Genomic DNA, 23,178 nt, shown 5'->3' on the forward strand with positions numbered 1-23,178 from the left:
GAAGGTTAATATTCAGGAGGATGGCTATATGTTTTTCTTTGGGTTCTCCTCATTTAGCTTCTCTAGGATCACTAACTATAGGCTCAATGTCCTTTGTTTATGGCTAGCAACCAAATATGAGTGAGTACATCCCATGCTCCTCTTTTTGGGTCTGGCTTACCTCACTCAGGATAGTGTTTTCTATTTCCATCCATTTGCATGCAAAATTCAAGAAGCCCTTGTTTTGTACTGCTGAGTAGTACTCTCTTCCATTGAAGGGCATCTAGGTTGTTTCCAGGTTCTGGCTATTACACACAATGCTGCTATGAACATAGTAGAGCATATACTTTTGTTGTATGATAAGGCCTCTCTTGGGTATATTCCCAAGAGTGGTATTGCTGGGTCCAGGGGTAAGTTGATCCCGAATTTCCTGAGAAACCGCCACACTGCTTTCCAAAGTGGTTACACAAGTTTGCATTCCCACCAGCAATGGATGAGTGTACCCCTTTCTCCACAACCTCTCCAGCAAAGGCTATCCTTGGTGTTTTTTATTTTGACATCATTTTTTTTTTTGAGTGAACTTACCCTGCAGTCTGTAAAACTGCTGCATTCGCTTTTCTTCTGGACAGTCCCACGTAAATGCCTACAGGCACACAGATTTTAGACAGAGTTTATTTCCTTGTTAGGTAGAGCATCAGAGCCAAAGTTTCTAAAGGCCATGTCCCATTCCTAGGCACATGCTGTTCATCATAGTATTTTTTTTTTTTTTTTTAGTTTTTCGAGACAGGGTTTCTCTGTAGCTTTGGAGCCTGTCCTGGCACTAGCTCTTGTAGACCAGGCTGGCCTCGAACTCACAGAGATCCCCCTGCCTCTGCCTCCTGAGTGCTGGGATTAAAGGTGTGCGCCACCACCGCCCGGCAGTATGTTTATTTGTTAAAGTTCAACAGGAATTCATTTTGGTATGTTTTCTGTTTTGTACTGGGGATTGAACCCAGGCCTTGTGCACGTAAAGCAAGCAGTCTCTATTAAGCTAAACCCCAGCCCTCTGGCTACATCTCATCCTATTTCTACATCCACTTAAGGGTTTTCACCTGATGAGGTTGGGCTTACCCACAGTAACCTCCCTTTTGATAACTTGGGGTTAGCTGATCAGTGGTCACCTTTTTCAGATTTGGTGTAATTTTTTTTTTTAACATTTCTTAACTTAGGTGTATGCATGTGTAAATGTATGTCACATGAGGGCAGGAGACTGTGGAGGTTGAAAGAGGGCATCAGTTGTATGGAGCTGGAGTTACAGGTGGTTTTGAGCTGCCAGGGCAGAGTTCTAGGAACGGAACCATCTCTCTGCGTATAGAAATGCTCTCCCGTTGTATTGGCAGGGCGTGTTGCACTCAAACATAAGAAACCATACAGAGCATAAATACCAGAAGATAGGGACTTTCTGATCTTAGAATTCTGCTTACCATACTCACTCATTTTATGGAAAATATCTCTATATAACCTGATTAGTAAGGCCACTGGTCATTGCCAAACCAGCCAGCTTTACCATATTATCCTTTGTCAATGTCTGACTTAATATTTTAGTTCAAATGAATGGATTAATACTTGTCATATGTCAGCCACCTCACTTGTGAGTGTAAACTGTAAGACAGAAAGATAATGTATGATGAAGTATTTCTTAAAGATATACTCTTTGTTTTCTAAGGCCTAGCATCTCAGGAGGATGTAGTTTTTGACAGTCAAATGAATAGAAGAGAAAAAGTACTTAAGTGAGAAGTTATCGATATGTCTTTAATGTTACAGAATGTAAGCACATTTATATGTATTGCGTTTGGCACAGCATACCATACCACGATAGAGGGAGATTAGGAAGGGCTAGCAAAAGTGGCTTTCTTTATCCCTTGTGTGTATGCACGTTGCTTGGGAAATAGTCCATATAGTTGTTTAGGTAGTGTGTTGATAAGTGTGGGTATTGGGTGATTAGCCTAGAAATTCTTCAACTTTGATGAAATGAAACAAATCCAATAATTACGGTATTTTCTGGTTTCACAGGGAGGAAAAAAGCTGTGTGTGTGTGTGTGTGTGTGTGTGTGTGTGTGTGTTGTATAGACATGTTAGTGCAAGTATGTGCGCCCATGCGTGCAGAGACCAGAGAAGGGTATAGAGTACCATTTTCAATCATGCCTCATTTTATTTCTTTGAGACACAAGGCCTCTCTACTGAACCTGGAGCTATGCTGTTAGTGGGTGAGCCCCGTGGTCCTCCTATGTCTTTCCACACACTTCTAGGCTTACAGGTATATCCAGCTATGCCTGGGTTAGACCTCAGGTCTTCATTATTGGAACAGCAAATGTTCTTACCACTGAGCCATTTTCCCAGCCTAATACTATTTAAATTTTTTCTCTTAATTTGTTAGATTTTTTTGTTGTTTACTGTAGTTTATTTCCTAGTGAGATTATGAAATTAATACATAAAAGATATAGAAGTTTTAAAAAGGAAAGAGTTTTTATTTGTCTTTTTATAAAATAACCATAGTTTTGATTTAAGTTTTATGCTTATTTTTCCTTACCTTGCCAATAGTAATGAACTATAACTATCTAAACATCTTCTGTTCTGCAGAAGAACACTTAATTCATGTTCTCTGCTTCCTTGTGCTGTCTTGGCTTTATAGACTAATGACCTGCCTTATGGGAAGGTGCTTACAGTTTATATGGCAGATACTTCATTTTGGGAATTTTTAATGACAAAAACTTTAGATTCAATTAGTAGTCTTTCTTACACATTTGATTATCTTATGGTAAGCTCTCTCCTATTATAAAACTAAATGGAATCAGATTCCTAGTCTATAATTATGTACATTTTCAATAAACCAATGTTTATGTTTATTGAGAGAGTGTCAAGAGGGCACCCAACTGAGAGACTGACTCTGAGAAGTGACTATTATAGACATGGGAATAGGACATGAGTAGGAAATCCCTTTGTGGATGCTGTCACAGGGTAGCAGTTGCCCTCTCTTTCCCGTTCCTCCCCCTTCTCTCTCCTCTCCCCCTTCAAATTATGCTATATGTAATGAAGTAAAACCAATTTCTTTTAACCACATTCTTAGTTTCCCCTCAATGAGCGGAGTCATGAGTGCCATGAGTCTCTTTAGCATGTGTTTAAGGTTACTATGAAAGGACTATGACTCTAATGACATGCTGAGATACGGTATGAGTTTACCTGTATGTTAGGAATAAAAGATTGGGGAAATAGAAGGAAACAAGGAACTACAGAGGGCTCCTGATTTTATAGTGCATCTGGACTATCTACCCTGATTAAGAGAATGCTCCCTTAAATATTGTATTCTTTAATAGCTATGTTGACGACAGTTGGTGTATAAAAACTGCAGGTATTAAAAGGGTATAGTTTGATAAGTTCTTATAATATATACATATCAGTGAAACCACAGTATAGTAAACAAGAGCTGGGGATGGTAGCACAGACCTCTGTAGTCCTGGCTTTTAGGCTTCTAAAGCAGGACACTCTTGAATTCAGAACTAGCATGGGCTACAAAGCAAGTTCTAGACTAGTCTGGGCTAGAAGTGAGGTGAGACCTTGTTCAGGAAAAAAATAAAAACAGTGTGTCTTTCAGCTCCAAATTTTCGCTCCCTTTCCACTGCCCATCCCCCAACTGTCACTGATCTGCCATCACTGTAGGCTTCATTTTCTACAGTTTTATGCTAATGGAATCTTATACTAGAAACTTCTTTTGGAGCAGTAGCTTTACTGTCTTCACTTGGTACAATTACTTTATTCATGTTGAAATGCTAATAGTTTCTTACTGTTCCGCACCACTTCGGTGTGCAGATGTACTATAGTCTTATTTATTTACCTGTTGTAATTTAGGTTTAAAATCCTGGTTATTACAAACAAAATTACTGTAAGCATTTTGTGTACAAGTCTTGGATAATACCAAAGACTGTACTCTTGACAGCTTCCAAGAAACCATCAAGTCACGTGAAGTGTCAATAGGCTTGTAGTCCCAGCTACTCAGGAGACTGAGGCAAGATGACCATAAATCCGAGGCCTGTCTGGGGTCCAAGCCAGGCTGCATAACTTAATGAGATGCTGTCTTAAAACAGCATGTACAGAAAGAACTTCTGGATATAAACTCAGTGGTAGAATGCTTGCCTAGCATGCATGAAGGCTTGGGTTCAGTTCTTGTATTATTTTTTTTTTTGGTTTTTTCGAGACGGGGTTTCTCTGTGGTTTTGGAGCCTGTCCTGGAACTAGCTCTTGTAGACCAGGCTGGTCTCGAACTCACAGAAGAAAATAAATAACTGTTTCCAGAATTTTACCTCCTACTGGCCCTTAATAATTTAGCTTTAGCCCCCAAATGTCTGTGCAGTGGTGTCTTGAGGCTTTGGTTTGTGCTTCCCTATGATTAGCGATGTTGCATATCTTTCTTATAATTTGCTGGCTCTGCAGCTTTCTCTATTATTTGTTCATAATATACCCATCTTGTTTTTCTTAGTGAATTTTGAGAATCTCTGTGTTTGGCTACAAGTCCTTTATCAGATATGTAAACTACAGAGGTTTTCTTCCAGTCTTAAATATTTTCAGTCTCTTAACACCAACTTTTTTTTTCGTTTTGAGACAGAATCTCTATATGTAGTCCAGGCTGGTCTGGAAAATCCAGAATTGTATGAAGCATTATATATTCTTTTTTTAAGACTATGCTTCTGATATGTCATATCTAAGAAATCATTGCTGAATCCAAACTAGAAAAAATGTTCTCCCCTTTTTCCTTTGATTTTGGTTTTATGAGACAGCTGCACTGTGCAGTTCAGACAGGCCTGGAAATTGTTTTGCAGCTTCAAATTTGTGAGGCTCCTGCCTCAGCCTCTTAAAGGCTACAATTATTAGTGTGTGTGGCCATGCTTGGCTTCTATATTTTTTTTCTAGAAGTTTTGTAGTTTTAGGGTTGCTATTTAGACAGGTGATCTATTTGAATTAATTTTATAAATGATGCGATAATTCTGTTTACGGTATGTGTTACACATGAACAGAGGGTATCTTCTTTGCTGAAAGTCTTTACACTTGTATAAAAATGACTTGTACATACGCATATGTGTACTTATCTGTTCTGTTCCTCTGGTTTTGTCGATTAGGTCAGTGCCACTCAGCTTAGATGACTGTGTATAGACATTCTTGAAATTAGGTCAGGCATGGTGGTGCATGCCTGTGATTCCAGCACTCTGGAAGCTGAGGCAGGGGAATGCTATTTTCAAGCCACCTGTTATTTAATGGAACTCTTGGTTTTGTTTTTGATAGAGAGTTCTCTGATAGTTTTTGCTCTATATTTCTTTTATTCTAAAGTTGTTTACTTTATTTGAGGGCCTCTCCTTATGTAAGAACTTTGAAATCTACGTTATCAATTTTTGTTAAAAAGCCTGCTGAAATTTTACGTGGAATTTTGTTGAGTTTATAGATCATTTGAAAGAAATTGGTATGTTATATTGCTGTGTATTTTGATCCAAAAAATAAAGTCTGTATCTTTAGATAGTAAATTTCTTCTCGTATGTCTGTGCATGTGTGTATTGTGTGGTGTTTATGTATGTGTACATGTTTGTATATGTGTCTGTGTATATGCAGATGCTCATGTGGGCATGTGGGTAAAGTTCACAGATGGATGCAGAGGGTCTTCTTCAATTGCTCCCTACCTTATTTGTTATTGTTTTTTAAAGACATGGTCTCACTATTTAGCTCTGGAATTCACTCTGTAGACTAGTCTGTCCTCCAACTCAGAGAGATCTGCCTATCTCTGCCTCTGCCTCCCGCATTCTGGAATTAAAGGCATGCACCACGATGCCCAGTTTCTACTTTTATCTATCTGTAAAGTTAGTGTCCTTTATTGGAGAAGATGGGCGTTGGGGAGACAGTCTTGGAGATTCGAGAGTAAGTTTAGAGCACACGGGGCCATTCTGCTGAGAAAGGTTGCCGGTCTGTGAAGAAGTTGTTAGGGAGTGCCGCAGGGGATGGTGGAGAGACAGTTTCTAGGGCATCCTCTGAGATGGTGGCTCTAGAAGGTGACAGTCCCTGAGTGCATACTCACTCAGAAGAGGAAGCTCATGGCTGAATACCAGACACAGCTTTCCATCTTGCTCTGCTCTGTAGGCTGAGACATGGGAGGCCGTGCCGAGGAACCATGTTGACCATCCAGAGAAAAGGCAGGAAGCAAATCCAGCAGGGAACACCCATGCAGGTCCAGCTTCACCTCGCTGGATGTTTAGGATAGCTGGACTAGAGCTGGCTGCCCTGGGATCTGCTAAGCCTCAAGTAGCCACTTCAGTTCATCGGTTCTGGTCAGATGAACCCCGGGACCCCTCGCACTCTGCCTGCCCAGCTCTGGGATTACATGCTCTTGCTGTTGCCTCCACCATTTTTACATGGGGCTGAATCTGAGTTTAGGTCTTCATACTTGCACAGCAGACACCTTACTAATTAAGCCATATTTCTGAGTCCTCAGTCTTTCCTATCAGCAATATTTCATTAAAGTTTTAATGATTCTTGAAATAAAAAATTTTTATTTAAAAAAACCTTAAAATTACATTTATTCATTTAGGACAAGGCAGGTGTATGTACAGCTGCAGTTGATGTGTGGGAGGTCAGAGAAAAACTCCCAGGAACTGGCTCTTTCCTCCCTGGGGATGGAGCCGGATGGGCAGTCAGGCTTGGCAGTGACCACTCTACCTGCTGAGCCTCTCACCAGCCTTGTGGTCTTTCCCTTTAAGTTGTATTTTAACTCATTCGTAATGAGAACACTTAGAAGATTTTGTTTTGCTTTTCTTTGTTTCTTGTTTTTTAAGACAAGTTCTCCTTTAGACAAGGCCAGCCTAGAACTTGTTCTTTATCCAAGGCTGTCCTTGAGCCCCTGATCCTGCCTGCCTTCTGGAATGTTGAAATTACAGACCCCAACACCACAAACCTCCAGGATTTTTTTTTTTAGACAGATTCTCACTGTGTAGCTTGGAACTCACTTTATAGATTAGGCTGGCCTTGGACTCAGATATCCACCTGCCTTTGCCACTTGAGTACCAGATTTCTTACATAAAAAGAGAGGCCCTCAAATAATGTAAACAACTTTGAGATAAAGAAATCTAGGAGAACAAACATTATCAAGTAGCTAGCTATCAAAAAACCAAGCCAAGAGTACCATTAAATAACAGGTGGCTTGAAAATAGTCCCCCCTCCCCCCAGCTTCCAGAGTGCTGGGATCACAGGCTCCCCACCCTATACACAGCCACCTAAGCTGATGGCACTGACCTCATCAACAAAACCAGAGGAACAGAACAAGATGCCATTCATTAATAGTGGTGAGATGACCAGCTGTCGATGTGCAATAAATACATGCACCATAAACAGAATTATCGCATCACTTATAAAATTAATTCAAATAGATTACCAGTCTAAATAGTAAACCCTAAAGCTACAAAACTTCTAGAAGAAAAACCACCAGGCCCCACCCCTGGTCTCCATGCAGGATTTAAAGGACATTTGAGCCATTTGTATTTCTGTAGAAATTTTTAATGAAGAATTTGGGATAGATGTCAGACCAGGTTTATTGACTACATTTTTTGAAATGCAAATGTTAGTTGATCAAACAAATGCACTGACGGTTTTTCTGTTTGTGAATATGGAAACCTGGAAAAGATAAATAGTAAAACAATTCTGTATTTTATTAAATATAATATTAGAAATAGGTCCTTAAATAAACACTGCAGTGTGTCTTCATGTGTGTTAGGGTTGTTCTGCTCACAGTGTGTGGAGAAGGAAACACTTCAGTGTGTTTTCATATGTGTTAGGGTTGCTCACAGTGTGTGGAGAAGGAAACACCTTCTGGCATTGAAAATGTAACTGTAATACAGGTCTGACTTGACTTGATATTCTTTTTTTTTTTTTTTTTGGTTTTTCGAGACAGGGTTTCTCTGTGGTTTTGGAGCCTGTCCTGGAACTAGCTCTTGTAGACCAGGCTGGTCTCGAACTCACAGAGATCCGCCTGCCTCTGCCTCCCGAGTGCTGGGATTAAAGGCGTGCGCCACCACCGCCCGGCTTGACTTGATATTCTACTGTTTAGAACTGAAAATAACTTTAATCCTTCTTTCTGAAAAATTGATGTTTGTTTGTCCTGATGTGGTCATTTTTATTTATTGTCTCTTAGTTTTTAAGGTGGTAAATAAATCCTGTGGAAGTACAGCATAGGTTCTCTTCCACTGCATTCTTGATGGGTTTTTGAGAGCATTTAGGACGATTTTAACATGGTATGTTTATTTTTATGACTTCTCTTATTTGAGGAGATCAAGTGTCTTTGGGGTATGGCCATAGATTGTTTTCTTGCCTGAAATGAAGAAGTTGACACAAGAAACCAGATGCTTAGTGCTAGAGTTGCTTTGCAGGGTGCTTACCGTACTCATAGTCACAGAGAACATGGACTCCAGTTAGGCTTATCTTAGTTTCCAGACCTGCCGTCTGGACAGATGCTCTGGAGCAGCCTTATGGCGACTACTGCACTAGTAGTTTTTGTAGAAATAGAATTTCTTATGGTCACTGAGACGGCATTTGCTGCCAAGCCTGGTGCCAAGTGCAAAACTTGAACTAATGTGGTGGAAGAAAAGAATTTGATTTTCTCAGGTTGTCCTCTGACCTCCACATATGCCATGGCGTGTGTGTATGCATACATGCACATACATATATAAATAAATGGAAAAGGGGTCTTTATGCCAAGAATATAGTGGACATGTACAGTGTAGATGTTACAAGGTTTCCTCTCATCAGGTGAAGGGAGTGTGTAGCACGAATAATAAAAACCCAGAGACAGAAACAGGGGTTAAACATGAAGATCAGAGAAGCAGAGCAGTCAGTTACTAGAGAGACCTTTTACCTCTACCAATGCTCAGACTGAAGGGGCGGTCCTCAGACTGCCTGGACTGCACTGTGTCTCCACCAAACCTCAGACTCCACACTCTAGTGAGTTCCTGTCTCTTCCCCATATCACTCCTGTCTCCACTTCCCTAGTGCTGGGATTAAAGGTGTGTGACTCCCAAACACTGGGATTAAAGGTGTGCACCACCACTACCTGACCTTTAGTGGCTTAGCTTTGCACTTTGATCTTCAGGCAAGCTTTATTTATTAAAATACAAATAAAACATCACTACATAAGTGTGAGAGGAAATATTTTCCCCAAACCTCTGCCATGTGTACCTTCCTGCCTTCTTTCCACATGGCTATATATTGGTTTTGATTGAGTTAATATTTATCCTTATATTATTATGACTCATTGTGTTATTTATATTAAAGCACTTTTTCTTTTTGCTTTTAATGGCACTAATAATTATCTAGTGGCACTAATAATTATCTTGATTCTTGTTTGCATAGTTTTCTGTGACCTGAATCTCAAGCTCAGGATGTCTGCCAGTTGTCTCAAGATTCTCCAGAAATTTTAGTTCCGTTAAGAATGCTCTTGATGCCCGGCGGTGGTGGCACACGCCTTTAATCCCAGCACTCAGGAGGCAGAGGCAGGCGGATCTCTGTGAGTTCGAGACCAGCCTGGTCTACAAGAGCTAGTTCCAGGACAGGCTCCAAAACCACAGAGAAACCCTGTCTCGAAAAACAAACAAACAAACAAAAAAATGCTCTTGATGTCATCTGTTGACAGTTCTTCAGAGTCTTTTGACGTGCTTCTGTCTGTACTGGTGACCCTGATACCTATTGTATGACTCTGTCATATAATTTAATTTAATCCTGAGCACCCCTTTAGCCTTTCTTCTATATTGATTTTTTTTTATTTTCCTACTACCCATGGTTTTCTCATTCTTTTTTTTTCTTTTTTTAACTTTTTTTTTATTGAGAAAAGAAAAGAAAAACAAAAAAAAATTTCCTCCTCCTCCCAGCCTCCCATTTCCCTCCCCCTCCTCCCACCCTTCTCCCCCTTCCCCCACTCCTCTCCCCCTCCCTCTCCAGCCCAAAGAGCAGTCAGATTTCCCTGCCCTGTGGTAAGTCCTAGGTCCTCCCCCCTCCGTGCATTTCTAGGAAGGTGAACATCCAAACTGGCTAGGCTCCCACAAAGCCAGCACATTACGTATGTTCAAAACCCCGTGCCATTGTCCTTGGGTTCTCATCAGCCCTCATTGTTCGCCATGCTCAGAGAGTCCAGTTTTATCCCATGCTTTTTCAGTCACAGTTCAGCTGGCCTTGGTGAGCTCCCAATAGATCAGCTCCACTGTCTCAGTGGGTGGGTGCTCCCCTCGTGGTCCCGACTTCTTTGCTCATGTTCTCCCTCCTTCTGCTCCTCATCGGGACCTTGGGAGCTCAGTCCAGTGCTCCAGTGTGGGTCTCTGTCTCTGTCTCCATCCATCACCAGATGAAGGTTCTATGATGATATGCAAGATATTCATCAGTATTGCTCTAGGATAGGGTCATTTCAGGTTCCCCATCCTCAGCTGCCCAAGGAACTAACTGGGGACCTCGGCTTGGGTATCTGGGAGCCACTCTAGGTTCAAGTCTCTTGCCAACCCTAAGGTGGCTCCCTTAACTAAGAACCGTGCTTTCGTGCTCCCCCATCCAACGTTCCTTCATCCCAATCCTCCCCCTTCCCCAAGCTCCCCCCATTCTCTCCCTCTCCCCCCTCTCTCCCCATCTCCCCTTACCCCCATCCCACCCCACCCCCAAGATCTCAATTTTCTCCTTGGCAATTTTGTCTACTTCCCATAGCCAAGAGGACAACGCAGCATAGTACTCTAATGTGTAGATATTCCACACTTTCTTCATCCATTCTTCCATTGAAGGGCATCTAGGTTGTTTCCAGGTTCTGGCTATTACAAATAATACTGCTATGAACATAGTTGAACAAATGCTGTTGTCATGTGATAGGGCATCTCTTGGGTATATTCCCAGGAGTGGTATTGCTGGGTCCACAAAACTGGAAAATGTAAAGGAAATGGACACTTTTTTAGATAAATACCATATACCAAAGTTAAACCAGGACCAGATGAGCAATCTAAATAGGCCTGTTAGTCGCGAAGAATTAGAAGAGGTTATCAAAAACCTCCCTACCAAAAAAAGCCCAGGACCAGATGGTTTCAATGCGGAATTCTACCAGAACTTCCAAGAAGACCTAATACCTATACTCCTTAATGTATTTCACAATATAGAAACAGAAGAGTCATTGCCAAATTCCTTTTATGAAGCTACAGTTACCCTGATACCAAAACCACACAAAGACTCAACCAAGAAAGAAAATTATAGACCAATCTCACTCATGAACATCGATGCAAAAATCCTCAACAAAATACTGGCAAACCGAATCCAAGAACACATTAGGAAAATTATCCATTATGATCAAGTAGGCTTCATCCCAGGGATGCAGGGCTGGTTCAACATACGAAAATCTATCAATGTAATCCAGCATATAAATAAACTGAAAGAAAAAAACCATATGATCATTTCATTAGATGCTGAAAAAGCATTTGACAAAATTCAACACCCCTTTATGATAAAAGTATTGGAGAGATTAGGGATACAAGGGTCATACCTAAATATAATAAAAGCTATATACAGCAAGTCGACAGCTAACATTAAATTAAACGGAGAGAAACTCAAAGCCATCCCACTAAACTCAGGAACACGACAAGGCTGTCCACTCTCGCCATACCTCTTCAATATAGTACTTGAAGTTCTAGCAATAGCAATAAGACAACATAAGGGGATCAAAGGGATTCGAATTGGAAAGGAAGAAGTTAAACTTTCGTTATTTGCAGATGATATGATAGTGTACATAAGCGACCCCAAAAACTCCACCAAAGAACTTTTACAGCTGATAAACACCTTTAGTAATGTGGCAGGATACAAGGTTTTCTCATTCTTGATTTTAGTTTAGTGTTGTATACATCAAAGTCTTAATGAGAAGTGGTATGTGGGATATCTGTATATATATACATACATATATATACACACACATACATATGTATGTATATATGTATATATATGTATATATTACACACACATATATGTATATGTATGTGTGTATATAAGTATGTATGTGTATGTATGTATATGTATGTTGTTTTTAGGATTATGCATTGCTTTATATAGTTTTCAGTATTGTATTTTTTGCTGAACTGTTTTATATGGTCTTTTGAGTAGTCTATGATAACCATGTTTTTGTTTTGAAGCAGTAAATTTATTAAGCATACAGAAGAATGCTTAGTACATACAGAGTAAAGGAATAAATCGCAAATGGTATATAGTTATTCTTAGGGTTTTTTTTATATTTTTTGTCTACATTTTGAAAGCTATCTTGTTGGTTGAATTACAGCAAGTTGTTTTGATTGAGATTTTATTAACTTTATGCGTTAGTTTGGGAGGAATTGGTATACATACACCTGATAATTCACAAAGCAGATACTATCATTAATTTGTTTCATCTTTAATTTCTCTCAGTGTAGTGTAGTTTTATGAATAGGAGTCATGTTTTTGGTAAGATTTAGTACAAGGCACATTATTTTAAAAGTTATATTATCAGTGCTATTATTTAAAATTTTATATTTGTTGATGGTACATAGAATTGAAAGTTTGTTTTTTATGAATTCAGATAATTTATTTGTAAAGTAGTTTTGCCCTATGTGAGTATATTAGTCTGGAGTCTCAGAAAAACAGAACTAATCACAATATGCTTGTATGCACATTTTAAAAGAGATTTACTATGAAGAAATTGGCTTATGCAGTTGGGGAAGCTGGGAGGTTCAAGGTCTGCTTTTATTAAGTTGAAGACCCAAGAAAGTCATAGCATGGTTGCAGCCTGAGTACCAGGAGAGCCAGTGCTGTAGGTTCCCAGTGAGTCTTAGTCTAAAGTGCAGAAGCTCAGCTCAAATGTATTGAGGAAGAGAGAAAAGGGTTCCTTATTACTCAGAAGAGAAAAGAATGTTTTATTGCTCAGTCTTCAGTAGGCTAGACTGACACTGCCCAAAGAGGAAGGTCAGTCTACTGATTTAGATGATAACTTCATCTCACTGTCTCAGCAGGACACCCACAAATTTTTATCTGGATATTTCAGCACCCAGGAATCATCAGAAGGAATAACCAAATCATCTGCAAATTAAGTTTTCTCCTAATTCTCTCTCAGTATATGTGTGTAGGCATGTGTATAGCAGCTAGAGGAGGACAGGAGGAGTCCTGGTCAAGATTCTCCATCCTCTTCCCTTACCTCGGGGCCTCCCACTGACATAGAGCGAGGCCGGTTCAGCAAGCCCATCCTCCTGTCTCCACTTCCTGCTTTGCTGGGGTTATAAGATTTTTCTATGTGGGTGCTTGAGATTTGAACTCAGGCCTTCATGCTTGAGCAGCAACCTCTCTGAGCTATTGAGCCACCCCTCAGACCTACTTACTGATTCTTATACTTTCTTTTGTCTTCTTGCTTAAGCACTGGCTAGGACCTCTATATAATGTGGAGTGGAAATAATAGAAATTGTCCTTACCCTTTCTTTTTCTTTTCTCCCCCCGCCCCCCAGTGTGGCCACCAACTCAGAATCTCTGACCTCTGCCTCCTGAGTGCTGGCCCCTCTTTTTTTTCCTTAAATTTTTTAAAGTTGAAAATAGATTTTTAGAAATATTTGTTTGTTTATATACTATCCTGCCAGCATTTATGCCTGAGAGGGCACCAGATCTCATTACAGATGGTTGTGAACCACCATGTGGTTGCTGGGAACTGAACTCAGAACATCTGGAAGAGCAGCCAGTGCTTCTAACCTCTGAGCCGTCTCTCCAGCCCCCAAAATAGATTTTTACTATACAATATATTCTGGATTTCTCTCAGATCCTTCCCTCCCTTCCAAGTCCACAACTTTTTTTCTCTTTCATTAGATAACAAACAGGAATTTAAAACATAAATAAGATGAAATAAAATAAGAGAAAGTAAAATCAAACAAGCATAGAAAAGAGCCAAAGAAGAATCACAAGAAAGACATGTTCATTCATCCATGCAGAAATCCCATAAAAACACAAAACTGGGCGCCATAACATATGTGCAGAAGACCTGCGACTCTAGAAATAAAGTGTCTGACAAAACATTATGGGACAGTGAACCTCCAGAAATGACACTGAGTTTGTTTTGTGTTGGCCATTTACTGCTGTGCATGGGACCTGGACTAAGAGTGGCCTTATACCCAGTGAGACTCTGTTGGTAAAAACTAAGTTTTTCTTTGTGAGCAGTTATCCGTTAGAGACAGCTTCTAAGTTAGGAATGGAGGCATATGTCCACCTCTGGTCTTGATTCTGGGACCACATCTGGTCAGACCCATACAGGCCCTGTGCATGCTGCCACAGCCACTGTGAGTTCATACGTTCATCAGTCTTGCTGTGTTTAGAAGGCATTATTTCCTTGCTGTCCTCCATTTCTCTGGCTCTTAAAGTCTTTCTGTCTCCTCTTCTTCAGGGTTCCCTGAGCCCTTAGGGGAGGGATTTGATGAAGAAATTCCATTTAGAATTGAGTGTTTCAAGGTATCTCACGCTCTGCATAATGTCTGGTTTTGAGTGTCTATATTAGTTCTCATCTACAGTAGACGCGAGTTCTCTGGTGATGACTGAGCAAGACTCTGAGCTATGAACATAACGGAATGTCACCAGAAGTCATTTTACTGCTGTGTTCCTTGAGCAGAACAGCAGTCCTTGACCTGTCTAGTCCCAGTGTCAAAGATGGCTCCATCCCATGGATATTGGTTGCTCACTTCACAGCTCTCGTGCCACCAGTGTATCTTGCCAGCAGGTCTCCATTGTAGATTGAAGGGTTTGTATCCAGTCTGAAGTTCACCTCTCTCCTTTGGTAGCATGTAGAGTACCTTCCAGTGCCAGGAACACTAGTCAGTAGGGATAAGGGCTCTAGGTAGGCACCAACTCATGTTCAGTGTTGTGTGGTGTTGTCGTCATCAGGAGCATCATCTTACCTTCAGTTTGTGGGGAGCAACCTCCAGCCTTGCCTTGCCTTTCTCTTCATCTCGGAGGCAAGCTTTTGCTAGTTTATCATTAATTAATGTAGTAATAATTTGTTTGTGATCTAACAAAGCTTTCCTGAAGATCAGAGTACAAAGTTAAGCCACTGGTTAGCCATAGAAGCCAGGCAGTGGTGGCACACACCTTTAATCCCAGCACTTGGGAGACAACCAGATGGATCTCTGTAAATTCAAGGCCACCCTGGGCTACACAAGATTAAATCTGTCTAAAAGAGAAACAGAGCTCACACAAAGGTGACCTCTGCCTTTAATCCCAACACCAGAGAGGTGGAAACAAGAGTGATGTGGCTGGGCAGAGAGAGAAATATAAGGCAGAGGAGACAAGATTCAGTCTGAAGATTCATAGAGTGAGCATTCAGTCTGAGGATTTGTGGAGACAGGATCGCGCTTTTGGTCTGAGGTAGAGGTAAGAGCTAGTAGCTGGCTGTTCTGCTTCTCCAAGCTTCAGCATTAACCCCTATATCTGAGTCTGAGTTTTTATTATTAAGACCAATTAGAATTTGTGCTGCAAACTATGATTTTACTATATAGTATTCTTACAGATGTCCTTTCACAAATAAAAATTTTCCATTAAATTAAGGAAACACTTTGAAAAGTTTTATCATGAATGCATGCTGGATTTGTTTTCAGATGCTTTTTCTACATCTTTTGGCATGGATACAAATTTTCTGTTAATATGTTAACATGATGAATTATATTACTTGATTATTCCAGCATTAAACCAACTTTTGTTAGTTAGGAGAAACCAAACTGGTTTGTGGTATTGCGTACCTATGTGCGTGTGTGTGTGTGTGTGTGTGTGTGTGTGTGTAGTGGAATTTAACTGGCTGATATTTTATTTTGATTTTCCTGAGTTTTTGGATGAAAATGGCTTATGGCATATCATTTTTGTCTTTTGTTTTTACCTAAGCTAATCTTAAAGTAGGTGTGTCAATCTTTTTCAGTTTACTGAGTTTGCTTAAGATAGTTGTATTTCTTCTTTAAATGCTGAACAACTTTGTCAGTGATGCCAACTGTAGTGGACTGTAGTCTCAACAAACTTTAAAACCGGAAGTTACGAGATTTTGTGTTGTGTTCTTTTATGCTCTGGATATCAAACTGAGACCTTGACTGTACCAGGCAAGTACTCTGTCAATGAGCTAGAACCCCAAACCTAACAAAGCATGCTTTTGTTTTTATACACCACATGCAGTTATTGTCAGACCCAGTGCAGGACATCTTTACAGCGCACGTGTAACCCAGGACTGACAGTACACCTCTGCAGATCCTGGCGTGGAGGAGGCTGAGCCACTCTACGCTACATGGGAATATGTAGCCTAAAAAATCCCTATGTATATGAATTCTGGATTCTAAAGTATATTAGGAATTAGTAATTACTTTGATTATGAAAATTTATTAAAAATCTTAGTTTTCACAAAGGTAGATTTTTATAGACATTGTATAGGTTAGAAAAGATGAAAAAGATGATGAAGTGGCCATCTCAAGAAATCAGAGCTAAAATGCAGAATACAGATAAGACAGAAATAGAAAAAAGTCAGGAGTTGGTCCTTGACAAGATTAGTAAAGTTAGTAGCTCTCTGAGATACTGCTCAAAAAATAAGACACAAATATTAATGTAGGAGTGAAAGAAGAAGCTTCTCCGCCGATCCCACAGACTTAGAGGGTAGGAGAGGAAAAAAATACATTGCTTGGGGAGCTGGAGAAATGGCTCAGTGGTTAAGAGCACTGACTGCTGTCCATAGGTCCTGAGTTCAATTCTCAGCAACCACATGGTTGCTCACAACCACCTATAATGAGATCTGGCACCCTCTTCTGGCCTGCAAGCAGGATACTGTATAAATAAATAAACAAACAAACAAATCCTATAAAAAATACATTGTTTTATGCCTTGATAATTTTCAGGAGTGTTCTACTCTGTGTAAGGGAAAATTTCATGCTAAACTTTGATAACCAAATTATCTCAGTCTGATTTCTTTGTGGAAAAGCTTTCCAGTTACTGAACCAGTTTTCAGAAATAATTGTGAGGCTGTTTAAGCTTTCTGTTATGTTCCATGTGTCGATAGTACTGACATCCTTTTTAGTGCTTGGCATAAAAGTGAGAGCACTGCTCAGTGCTTTTCAACAGCTGTTTGCAGTATTCAGGTATAACGGTTACTGTGCTTCTTATATCCAGTCACACTGGATTATTAGGGTAAATTACCAGGTTCTAGCTTTAGAAAAAAAAATTGTAAGAGCTCAAAGGAATTGTAACTGAGTAGTGGCAGTTAGGGGCACGTGAATACTGAGCATGCCCTACTTCAGACTCTCTCTAGTAGGGGTTTTCAGAAGTATCTCTGTCTACTACTGGGACTCAGGACCTAGTTTTCACATCTTCTAGTAGATATTTTAGGTAGATTAAAGATAGCTATGATTCCTCTAAAATATTATGTATAATATTTTTATTAGCTTTTTGGGATCCTAGTCTGTTTTGTCACACACCTTCCTAGGCCTGGATGGAGCAGGGAGGGCCTTGGACTTCCCACAGGGCAGGGTACCCTGCCCTCTCTTAGGACTGGGGGCGGGGGGAGTGAAGGAGTAAGAGGGAAATGGGAGGAGGTGGAAATTTTGAATGGTATTATTTATAAAGCAAAATAAATGGTTAAGATAAAAAAGAAACAAAATATTTTAGGGAGTATGCTTTGTCATGTATGTGTGGGGATGTTTGAGTGACTGCATGAGTATGTATATTTTTGTGGGTGCATGTATTGGTGATGGTGTGTCTGGGTGCATGTATTGGTGATGGTGTGTCTGGGTGCATGTGGAGGCTAGAAGTAAGCCTTAGGCATCAATCCTCACCTTGCTTTTGGAGGCAGGATCTCTCTCTGGTCTGAAACTCACCAAGTAGACTAGGCTTATTGGCCAGCTCAAGTGACCTAGCCAGCGTCACCTACCCCGTGCTGTGATTACAGGCATGTACCATCACGCCCAGCTTTTACTCGATTATGGGGATGGAACTTAGTGTCTTATATATGCAAGATAAGCACTTGATTGACAGCTGTCTTCCCAGCCTTGAACACATTTTTTTAATAGTGGGAAATAGAGGGTCCACTGACTTTTTATAGATTCTCATAATTTAAAAATATTTAAAAAACAGTTGAGAAAAAGGAACACAGACCAACAAATAGTGTTTTATATTTAATTTTTTTAAAAAAATTTATGTGTATGGGTGTTTTGCCTTCATATATCTGTGCACCACATGCTTGCAGTGCCCACAGAGGTCAGATGAGGACATATGGGTCCCCTGAGTCTGGAGTTACAGGCAGTTGTGAGTGGCCATGCGGGTGCTGGGAATCTAACTGTTGTCTTCTGCAAGAGCAGCAGGGAGTCTTCATTGCTTAGCCATCTCTCAAGCTACCCTTACATTTTTGGCATTAAAAATATTTATGTTGTCATATAACCGTTTTAGTAAAGTAGTAACTACATGTAGGATTCTCATTGAATTTGCTCATTTCATATTAATTTGCCAGTGCCTTAACTGAGAATTTCTCTTTTCAAGGTTCAGGAACAAGTACATCCCACCCTCTCAGCTAATGAAGAGTCCCTTTATTATATTGAAGAACTGATTTTTCAGCTGCTTAATAAATTATGCATGGCTCAACCAAGGACTGTTCAAGATGTAGAGGTAAAAGTTATGTCATTTCATAAAGAACCCATGAAATTAATTTCTGCATCTTTGTCATTCTAAATTTCTATGGAAACTAAAACCACTGAAATTACATGTGATATATATGCTTAGTTCATTTTCAAGAAATATAAAGGAAAGTTGCTAGGTGGTGGTGGTACACACCTTTAATCCCAGCACTTGGGAGGCAGAGGCAGGCAGATCTTTGTGAATTCAAAGCCAGCATAGTCTACAAAGTGAGTTCCAGACTAGCCAGGGCTACACAGAGAAACTTTGTCCTGAGCCCCTGTCCCCCCACAAAAAAAATAATAATTTGAAAGAAAAAGTGTGTGGATAAATGGAGGGGGAAACAATGCAACTTGTCTCCTACGATAGACAAAAATTAACTAAAGAGATCATAACCTCACATATAAAAATACATTATGAAGTTCGTAGAGGAAAATGCTGAAAATAGTATCATAATTTGGAATTAAGCAAATACTGTTTTAGCAATGACTGAAAACACAGTGACTATTAAATATTAAAATTAAGAATATAAAAAGGTATTAACCAGGTTGCCTATAATCTCAACACTCACATGCCGGGAGCAGAGAATCCCTAATTTGAGGTTAGCCTGAACTTTACATACAAAATGTTACAAGTGACAGACTAGGGAAAAAGACACCTATCTTTAATCCCAGTACTCAGGAGGCAGAGGTAGGCAGATCTCTGTGAGTTACAGGACAGCCAGGGCTACAAAGAGGAACTCTCTCTCAAAAAACCAAACCAAAACAACAACAAAAAAACCTATCTTCCTCCCCAGATTTGCAAAATTCTTGAATAGAAACTCAAAAAGAAAAATATTCTAATTGTCTATAAGCACTCGAAAAATTGGTAAAGCTCAGAGGCCACCTGAAAAATAGAAATTCAAATCATAATGAACTTTAACAGCCACCAAAAGTAAAAAACTAAGAAAGGGGCTGGTTATACTACATACAGGCAAATATGAAAACTGCCTAGAATTTTATGTTACAAGTGGGAGTATAAATGCCATAACAACTATGCAAAGTTGTTTGGCAGTTTCTACCAAAGTCACTTCTATGTCTAACATATGAACCAGTAGCTGTACTGTTAGCTATGGAGAATAAAAGTACATCTTCATAGATGATGCACACACAGCCAAGCAGTTTAATTTAATAGCTAACAGTTACAAAGAACTCAATTTTCTATCCATAATAAAGTGTGTGCATTGGCTACTTTTTCATAATTATCATCAGAATACCTGTGAGAGGATAGCTTAAAGGACGAAGGATTTATTTCAACTCACAGTTTCAGAGGGTTCAGTACATAACTGTTTGGGTCCTTGTGTTGGAGCAGGTCACGATAGTGGGAATGGAGCAGGGAGAAAGAAGTCTTCCCTGCTCACAATAGACAGAGTATGGGGTGACTGAGGAACCAGGGATAAGCTTCGAAAGCATAAGTCCAGTTTTTGACCTACTTTCTCCAGCTTGCCCTACTTTCTAGAGCTCACAGATCTCCCAAAATAACAACAAGCATTTCAACACATGAGCCTATAAAGCATATTTCATGTTCAAACCATAACTTTTCCCCTGGCCCAAAGGCTCATTGCCATCTCATAATACAAAATGCTTCTTGTCTCTCTCCAGAGGTTCCAAGATTCTTAACAGTTCTAACATTGTTCGTAAGCTTAAATTCAAAGTTTCCAGTAAGATCAAAGCAATCTTAGTTTGTGACCCTCAGTAAAAATCAAAAAGAGAATTACTTCCAATATGCATTGGTACAGGGCGAGCAGGCCCATTCCAAAGGGGGAAGAGGGGTGCAGAAAAGCATGATAGGACCAAAGTAAGACTGAATCACGGCCCTAGCTGTGCTAAGTACATGTCCGGCCTCCAGAGTGTGTTACACTCCTGTGGCCTTGCCATTTATAGCTGATGAGACTTTTTCTCTGAAGCCTACCTCAGTCTATATTCCACATACCTGGTATCTTCAACATCCTGGTATCTCCATTGCAATTTAGACTTTCTTACAGCTTCACACATAGCCTTCCCAGGGGCCTCCTACAGGAATCCTAACCCTATCACACATTGCTTACTTTGAAATCTGAGTGGAAGCCTATATGACCCTCATCACTCTTGTATTCTGCATGCCTGCAAAACCATGTGTACAAGACCATGGTCTGCCACAGCTTGAGCTATAGCCAGGTTGTGTAAGGCCACAGCAGCAGCAGCCTCTGGGTGTCTGAGCAGCTGAAGCTGAAAAGCACTTTCCCAGATGACTGTGTAGGGCACCGGTGGCTCAAAGCCAAGTCTTAAATGAGTGAAAACCTCTCTACCCTGATCCTGCAGTGGGGAGCTTCTGGCCAGTTCCCTACATGCCTTTATATCATCTTTCCCATTACTCTGGTGCAAAGGACTTGGTTTCTTTTCTTTTTTTCTTTTTTAATTTATTAGATTTTTTTTAAAAAAAATACCAATCCAAGTTCCCACTCCCTCCCCTTCTCTCATTCCCTCTACACACCCTGCCATCCCACTCCCATCCAGTTCTCAGAGAGGGTATGGCACATTGCCTTGTAGAAGTTCCAAGACCCTCCCTACTGTATCTAGGCAGAGCAAGGTATTCATCCAAAGAGAATGGGATCCCCAAAAGCCAGTACATGCAGTAGCGATAAATCCTGGTGCCACTGCTAGTGGCTCCTCAGTCTGCCCCAGCCATGCAACTGTCACCCACATTCAGAGGGACTAGTTTGGTCCTATGCTTGTTCCTTCCCTGTCCAATGGAATTGGTGAGCTTCCATTAGCTCAGGCAAACTGTTTCAGTGGGTAAACCCATCATGGTCTTGACTTTCTTGCTCATATTCTCATTCCTTCTACTCTTCAACTGGACTTTGGGAGCTCAGTCCAGTGCTCAGATGTGGGTCTCTGCCTCTGCCTCTACCTCCATCAGTTGCTGAATGAAGGCTCTGAGGTAATATTTAAGATAAGCATCAGTCTGACTACAGGGCAAGTCAAGATCGGGCCCCCTCTCCTCTATTGCCCAGAGTCCTAGGTGGGGTCACCCTTTTGGATTCCTGGGAATTTCTCTAGAGCCAGGTTTCTGCTAACCCTGTAATGGCTCCCTCAATCAAGATATCTCTCTCCTTGCTCTCATCTCTGTCCTTCCTCCATCTCAACCATCCCATTCCCTCAAGTTCTCCTCTTCCCTACCCCTCTTCTCTCCTCTCCTCCCCCCTCCCCTCCCCTCCCCTCCCTTCCCTTCCTCTCCTCTCCTCCACCTCCAGGCAATCTGTTCATGTTACACAGGCAGTATATTGAACTATTCTGTCCACTGCTTGCATGATAAACTTAAAAAATTCATGTGACAAAATTATATGATAGAATCTCGATTGTCCTGTTGACAATATTTATTTTGTCACAGGGTCTCACTGTGTAGCTTGAACTGGCCTCAACTCACTGTGTAGCACAGGCTGGCTTTGAACTAGTAGTCTTCCTGTCTCTACCTTCTCAGTGCTGGGATTATAGGTTTTCTACTATGGCTAGGGACTTTTTTTCTTTCTTTCCTTCTTTTCTTTCTTTCTTTCTTTCTTTCTTTCTTTCTTTCAAGATTTCTGCCTCCTCCCCGCCACCGCCTCCCATTTCCCTCCCCCTCCCCCGATCAAGTCCCCCTCCCTCATCAGCTCGAAGAGCAATCAGGGTTCGGCTAGGGACTTTTTTAAAAACAAAAAGGGTTTTCTTCTTTCAGGGGATCAGAACATACTATTCCCTGCTGTTTTCTGTATTAAAGAGACTGATTGATTGAGTTTTATATGAGTTTCCTATTTAAAAACACTTCTGCTGATTCTGAATGCCCCCTGTGATCCGAACAGGAACGAGTCCAAAAGACGTTTCCTCACCCTATTGATAAATGGGCAATTGCTGATGCCCAGTCTGCCATCGAGAAACGTAAAAGAAGAAATCCTCTTTTACTACCTGTGGACAAAATCCATCCTTCCTTGAAGGTAATAAAAGATTAGATACTGGGGGAATTCTTCATAATGAATAATATTTTAAATTATATGTATATAAAACACATATATAATATATATTAACGATCTGTTTGTGTATGTATTATGTACATTATAATATGTGTATAAAATAAAAACAGGGAGTAGGTGTGTATATAAGTGATATGCTTTGTGTGAGTGATACCCTGGGTTGAATCTCTAGCATGCTGTCCACCCACCCCCAAAGAGAAGAATGAAATAAAAATAATGTACCCTAATGAAATCATGACTCACATTCTCCCCTCCACACACACAGTTAATAGCAATAATACATTGTGGCATTTTGTGGTATCTTCCAGTGACCACTACACTACTACCTCCTGTTAATTCTAGTGCAGTAGACCTTGATTCTCAAAGTGTTGTAATAGCTAAGGGCTCTGAGTGTTTTTAAATTATCCTGTATAATTTGGAAAAGGACACTAGAGAACAATCTGTAGAATATGCTTGGTGTGTGTAGA

The 23,178-nt window shown here is 40.4% G+C and overlaps 1 protein-coding gene across 4 annotated transcripts in view; it reads left to right on the forward strand.

Moving 5' to 3' along the window:
- The window catches only part of Sos2 (SOS Ras/Rho guanine nucleotide exchange factor 2), a 101,630-nt gene that overhangs the window by 10,263 nt on the left and 68,189 nt on the right, over window positions 1-23,178 (forward strand). For 3 of the 4 annotated variants that reach the window (XM_041658369.1, XM_041658371.1, XM_041658370.1), the window contains exons 2-3: window positions 18,556-18,681; window positions 22,544-22,675. In XM_041658369.1, coding sequence (XP_041514303.1) covers window positions 18,556-18,681; window positions 22,544-22,675 — 258 coding nt within the window. The remainder of the gene's footprint in view (window positions 1-18,555; window positions 18,682-22,543; window positions 22,676-23,178) is intronic. The other variant, XM_041658372.1, reaches the window with a different exon arrangement.

Source organism: Microtus oregoni, unplaced genomic scaffold (assembly GCF_018167655.1).
Source record: "Microtus oregoni isolate MIOR12 unplaced genomic scaffold, Mior012 000009F_ref0000495, whole genome shotgun sequence".
Classification (NCBI taxonomy): domain Eukaryota; kingdom Metazoa; phylum Chordata; class Mammalia; order Rodentia; family Cricetidae; genus Microtus; species Microtus oregoni.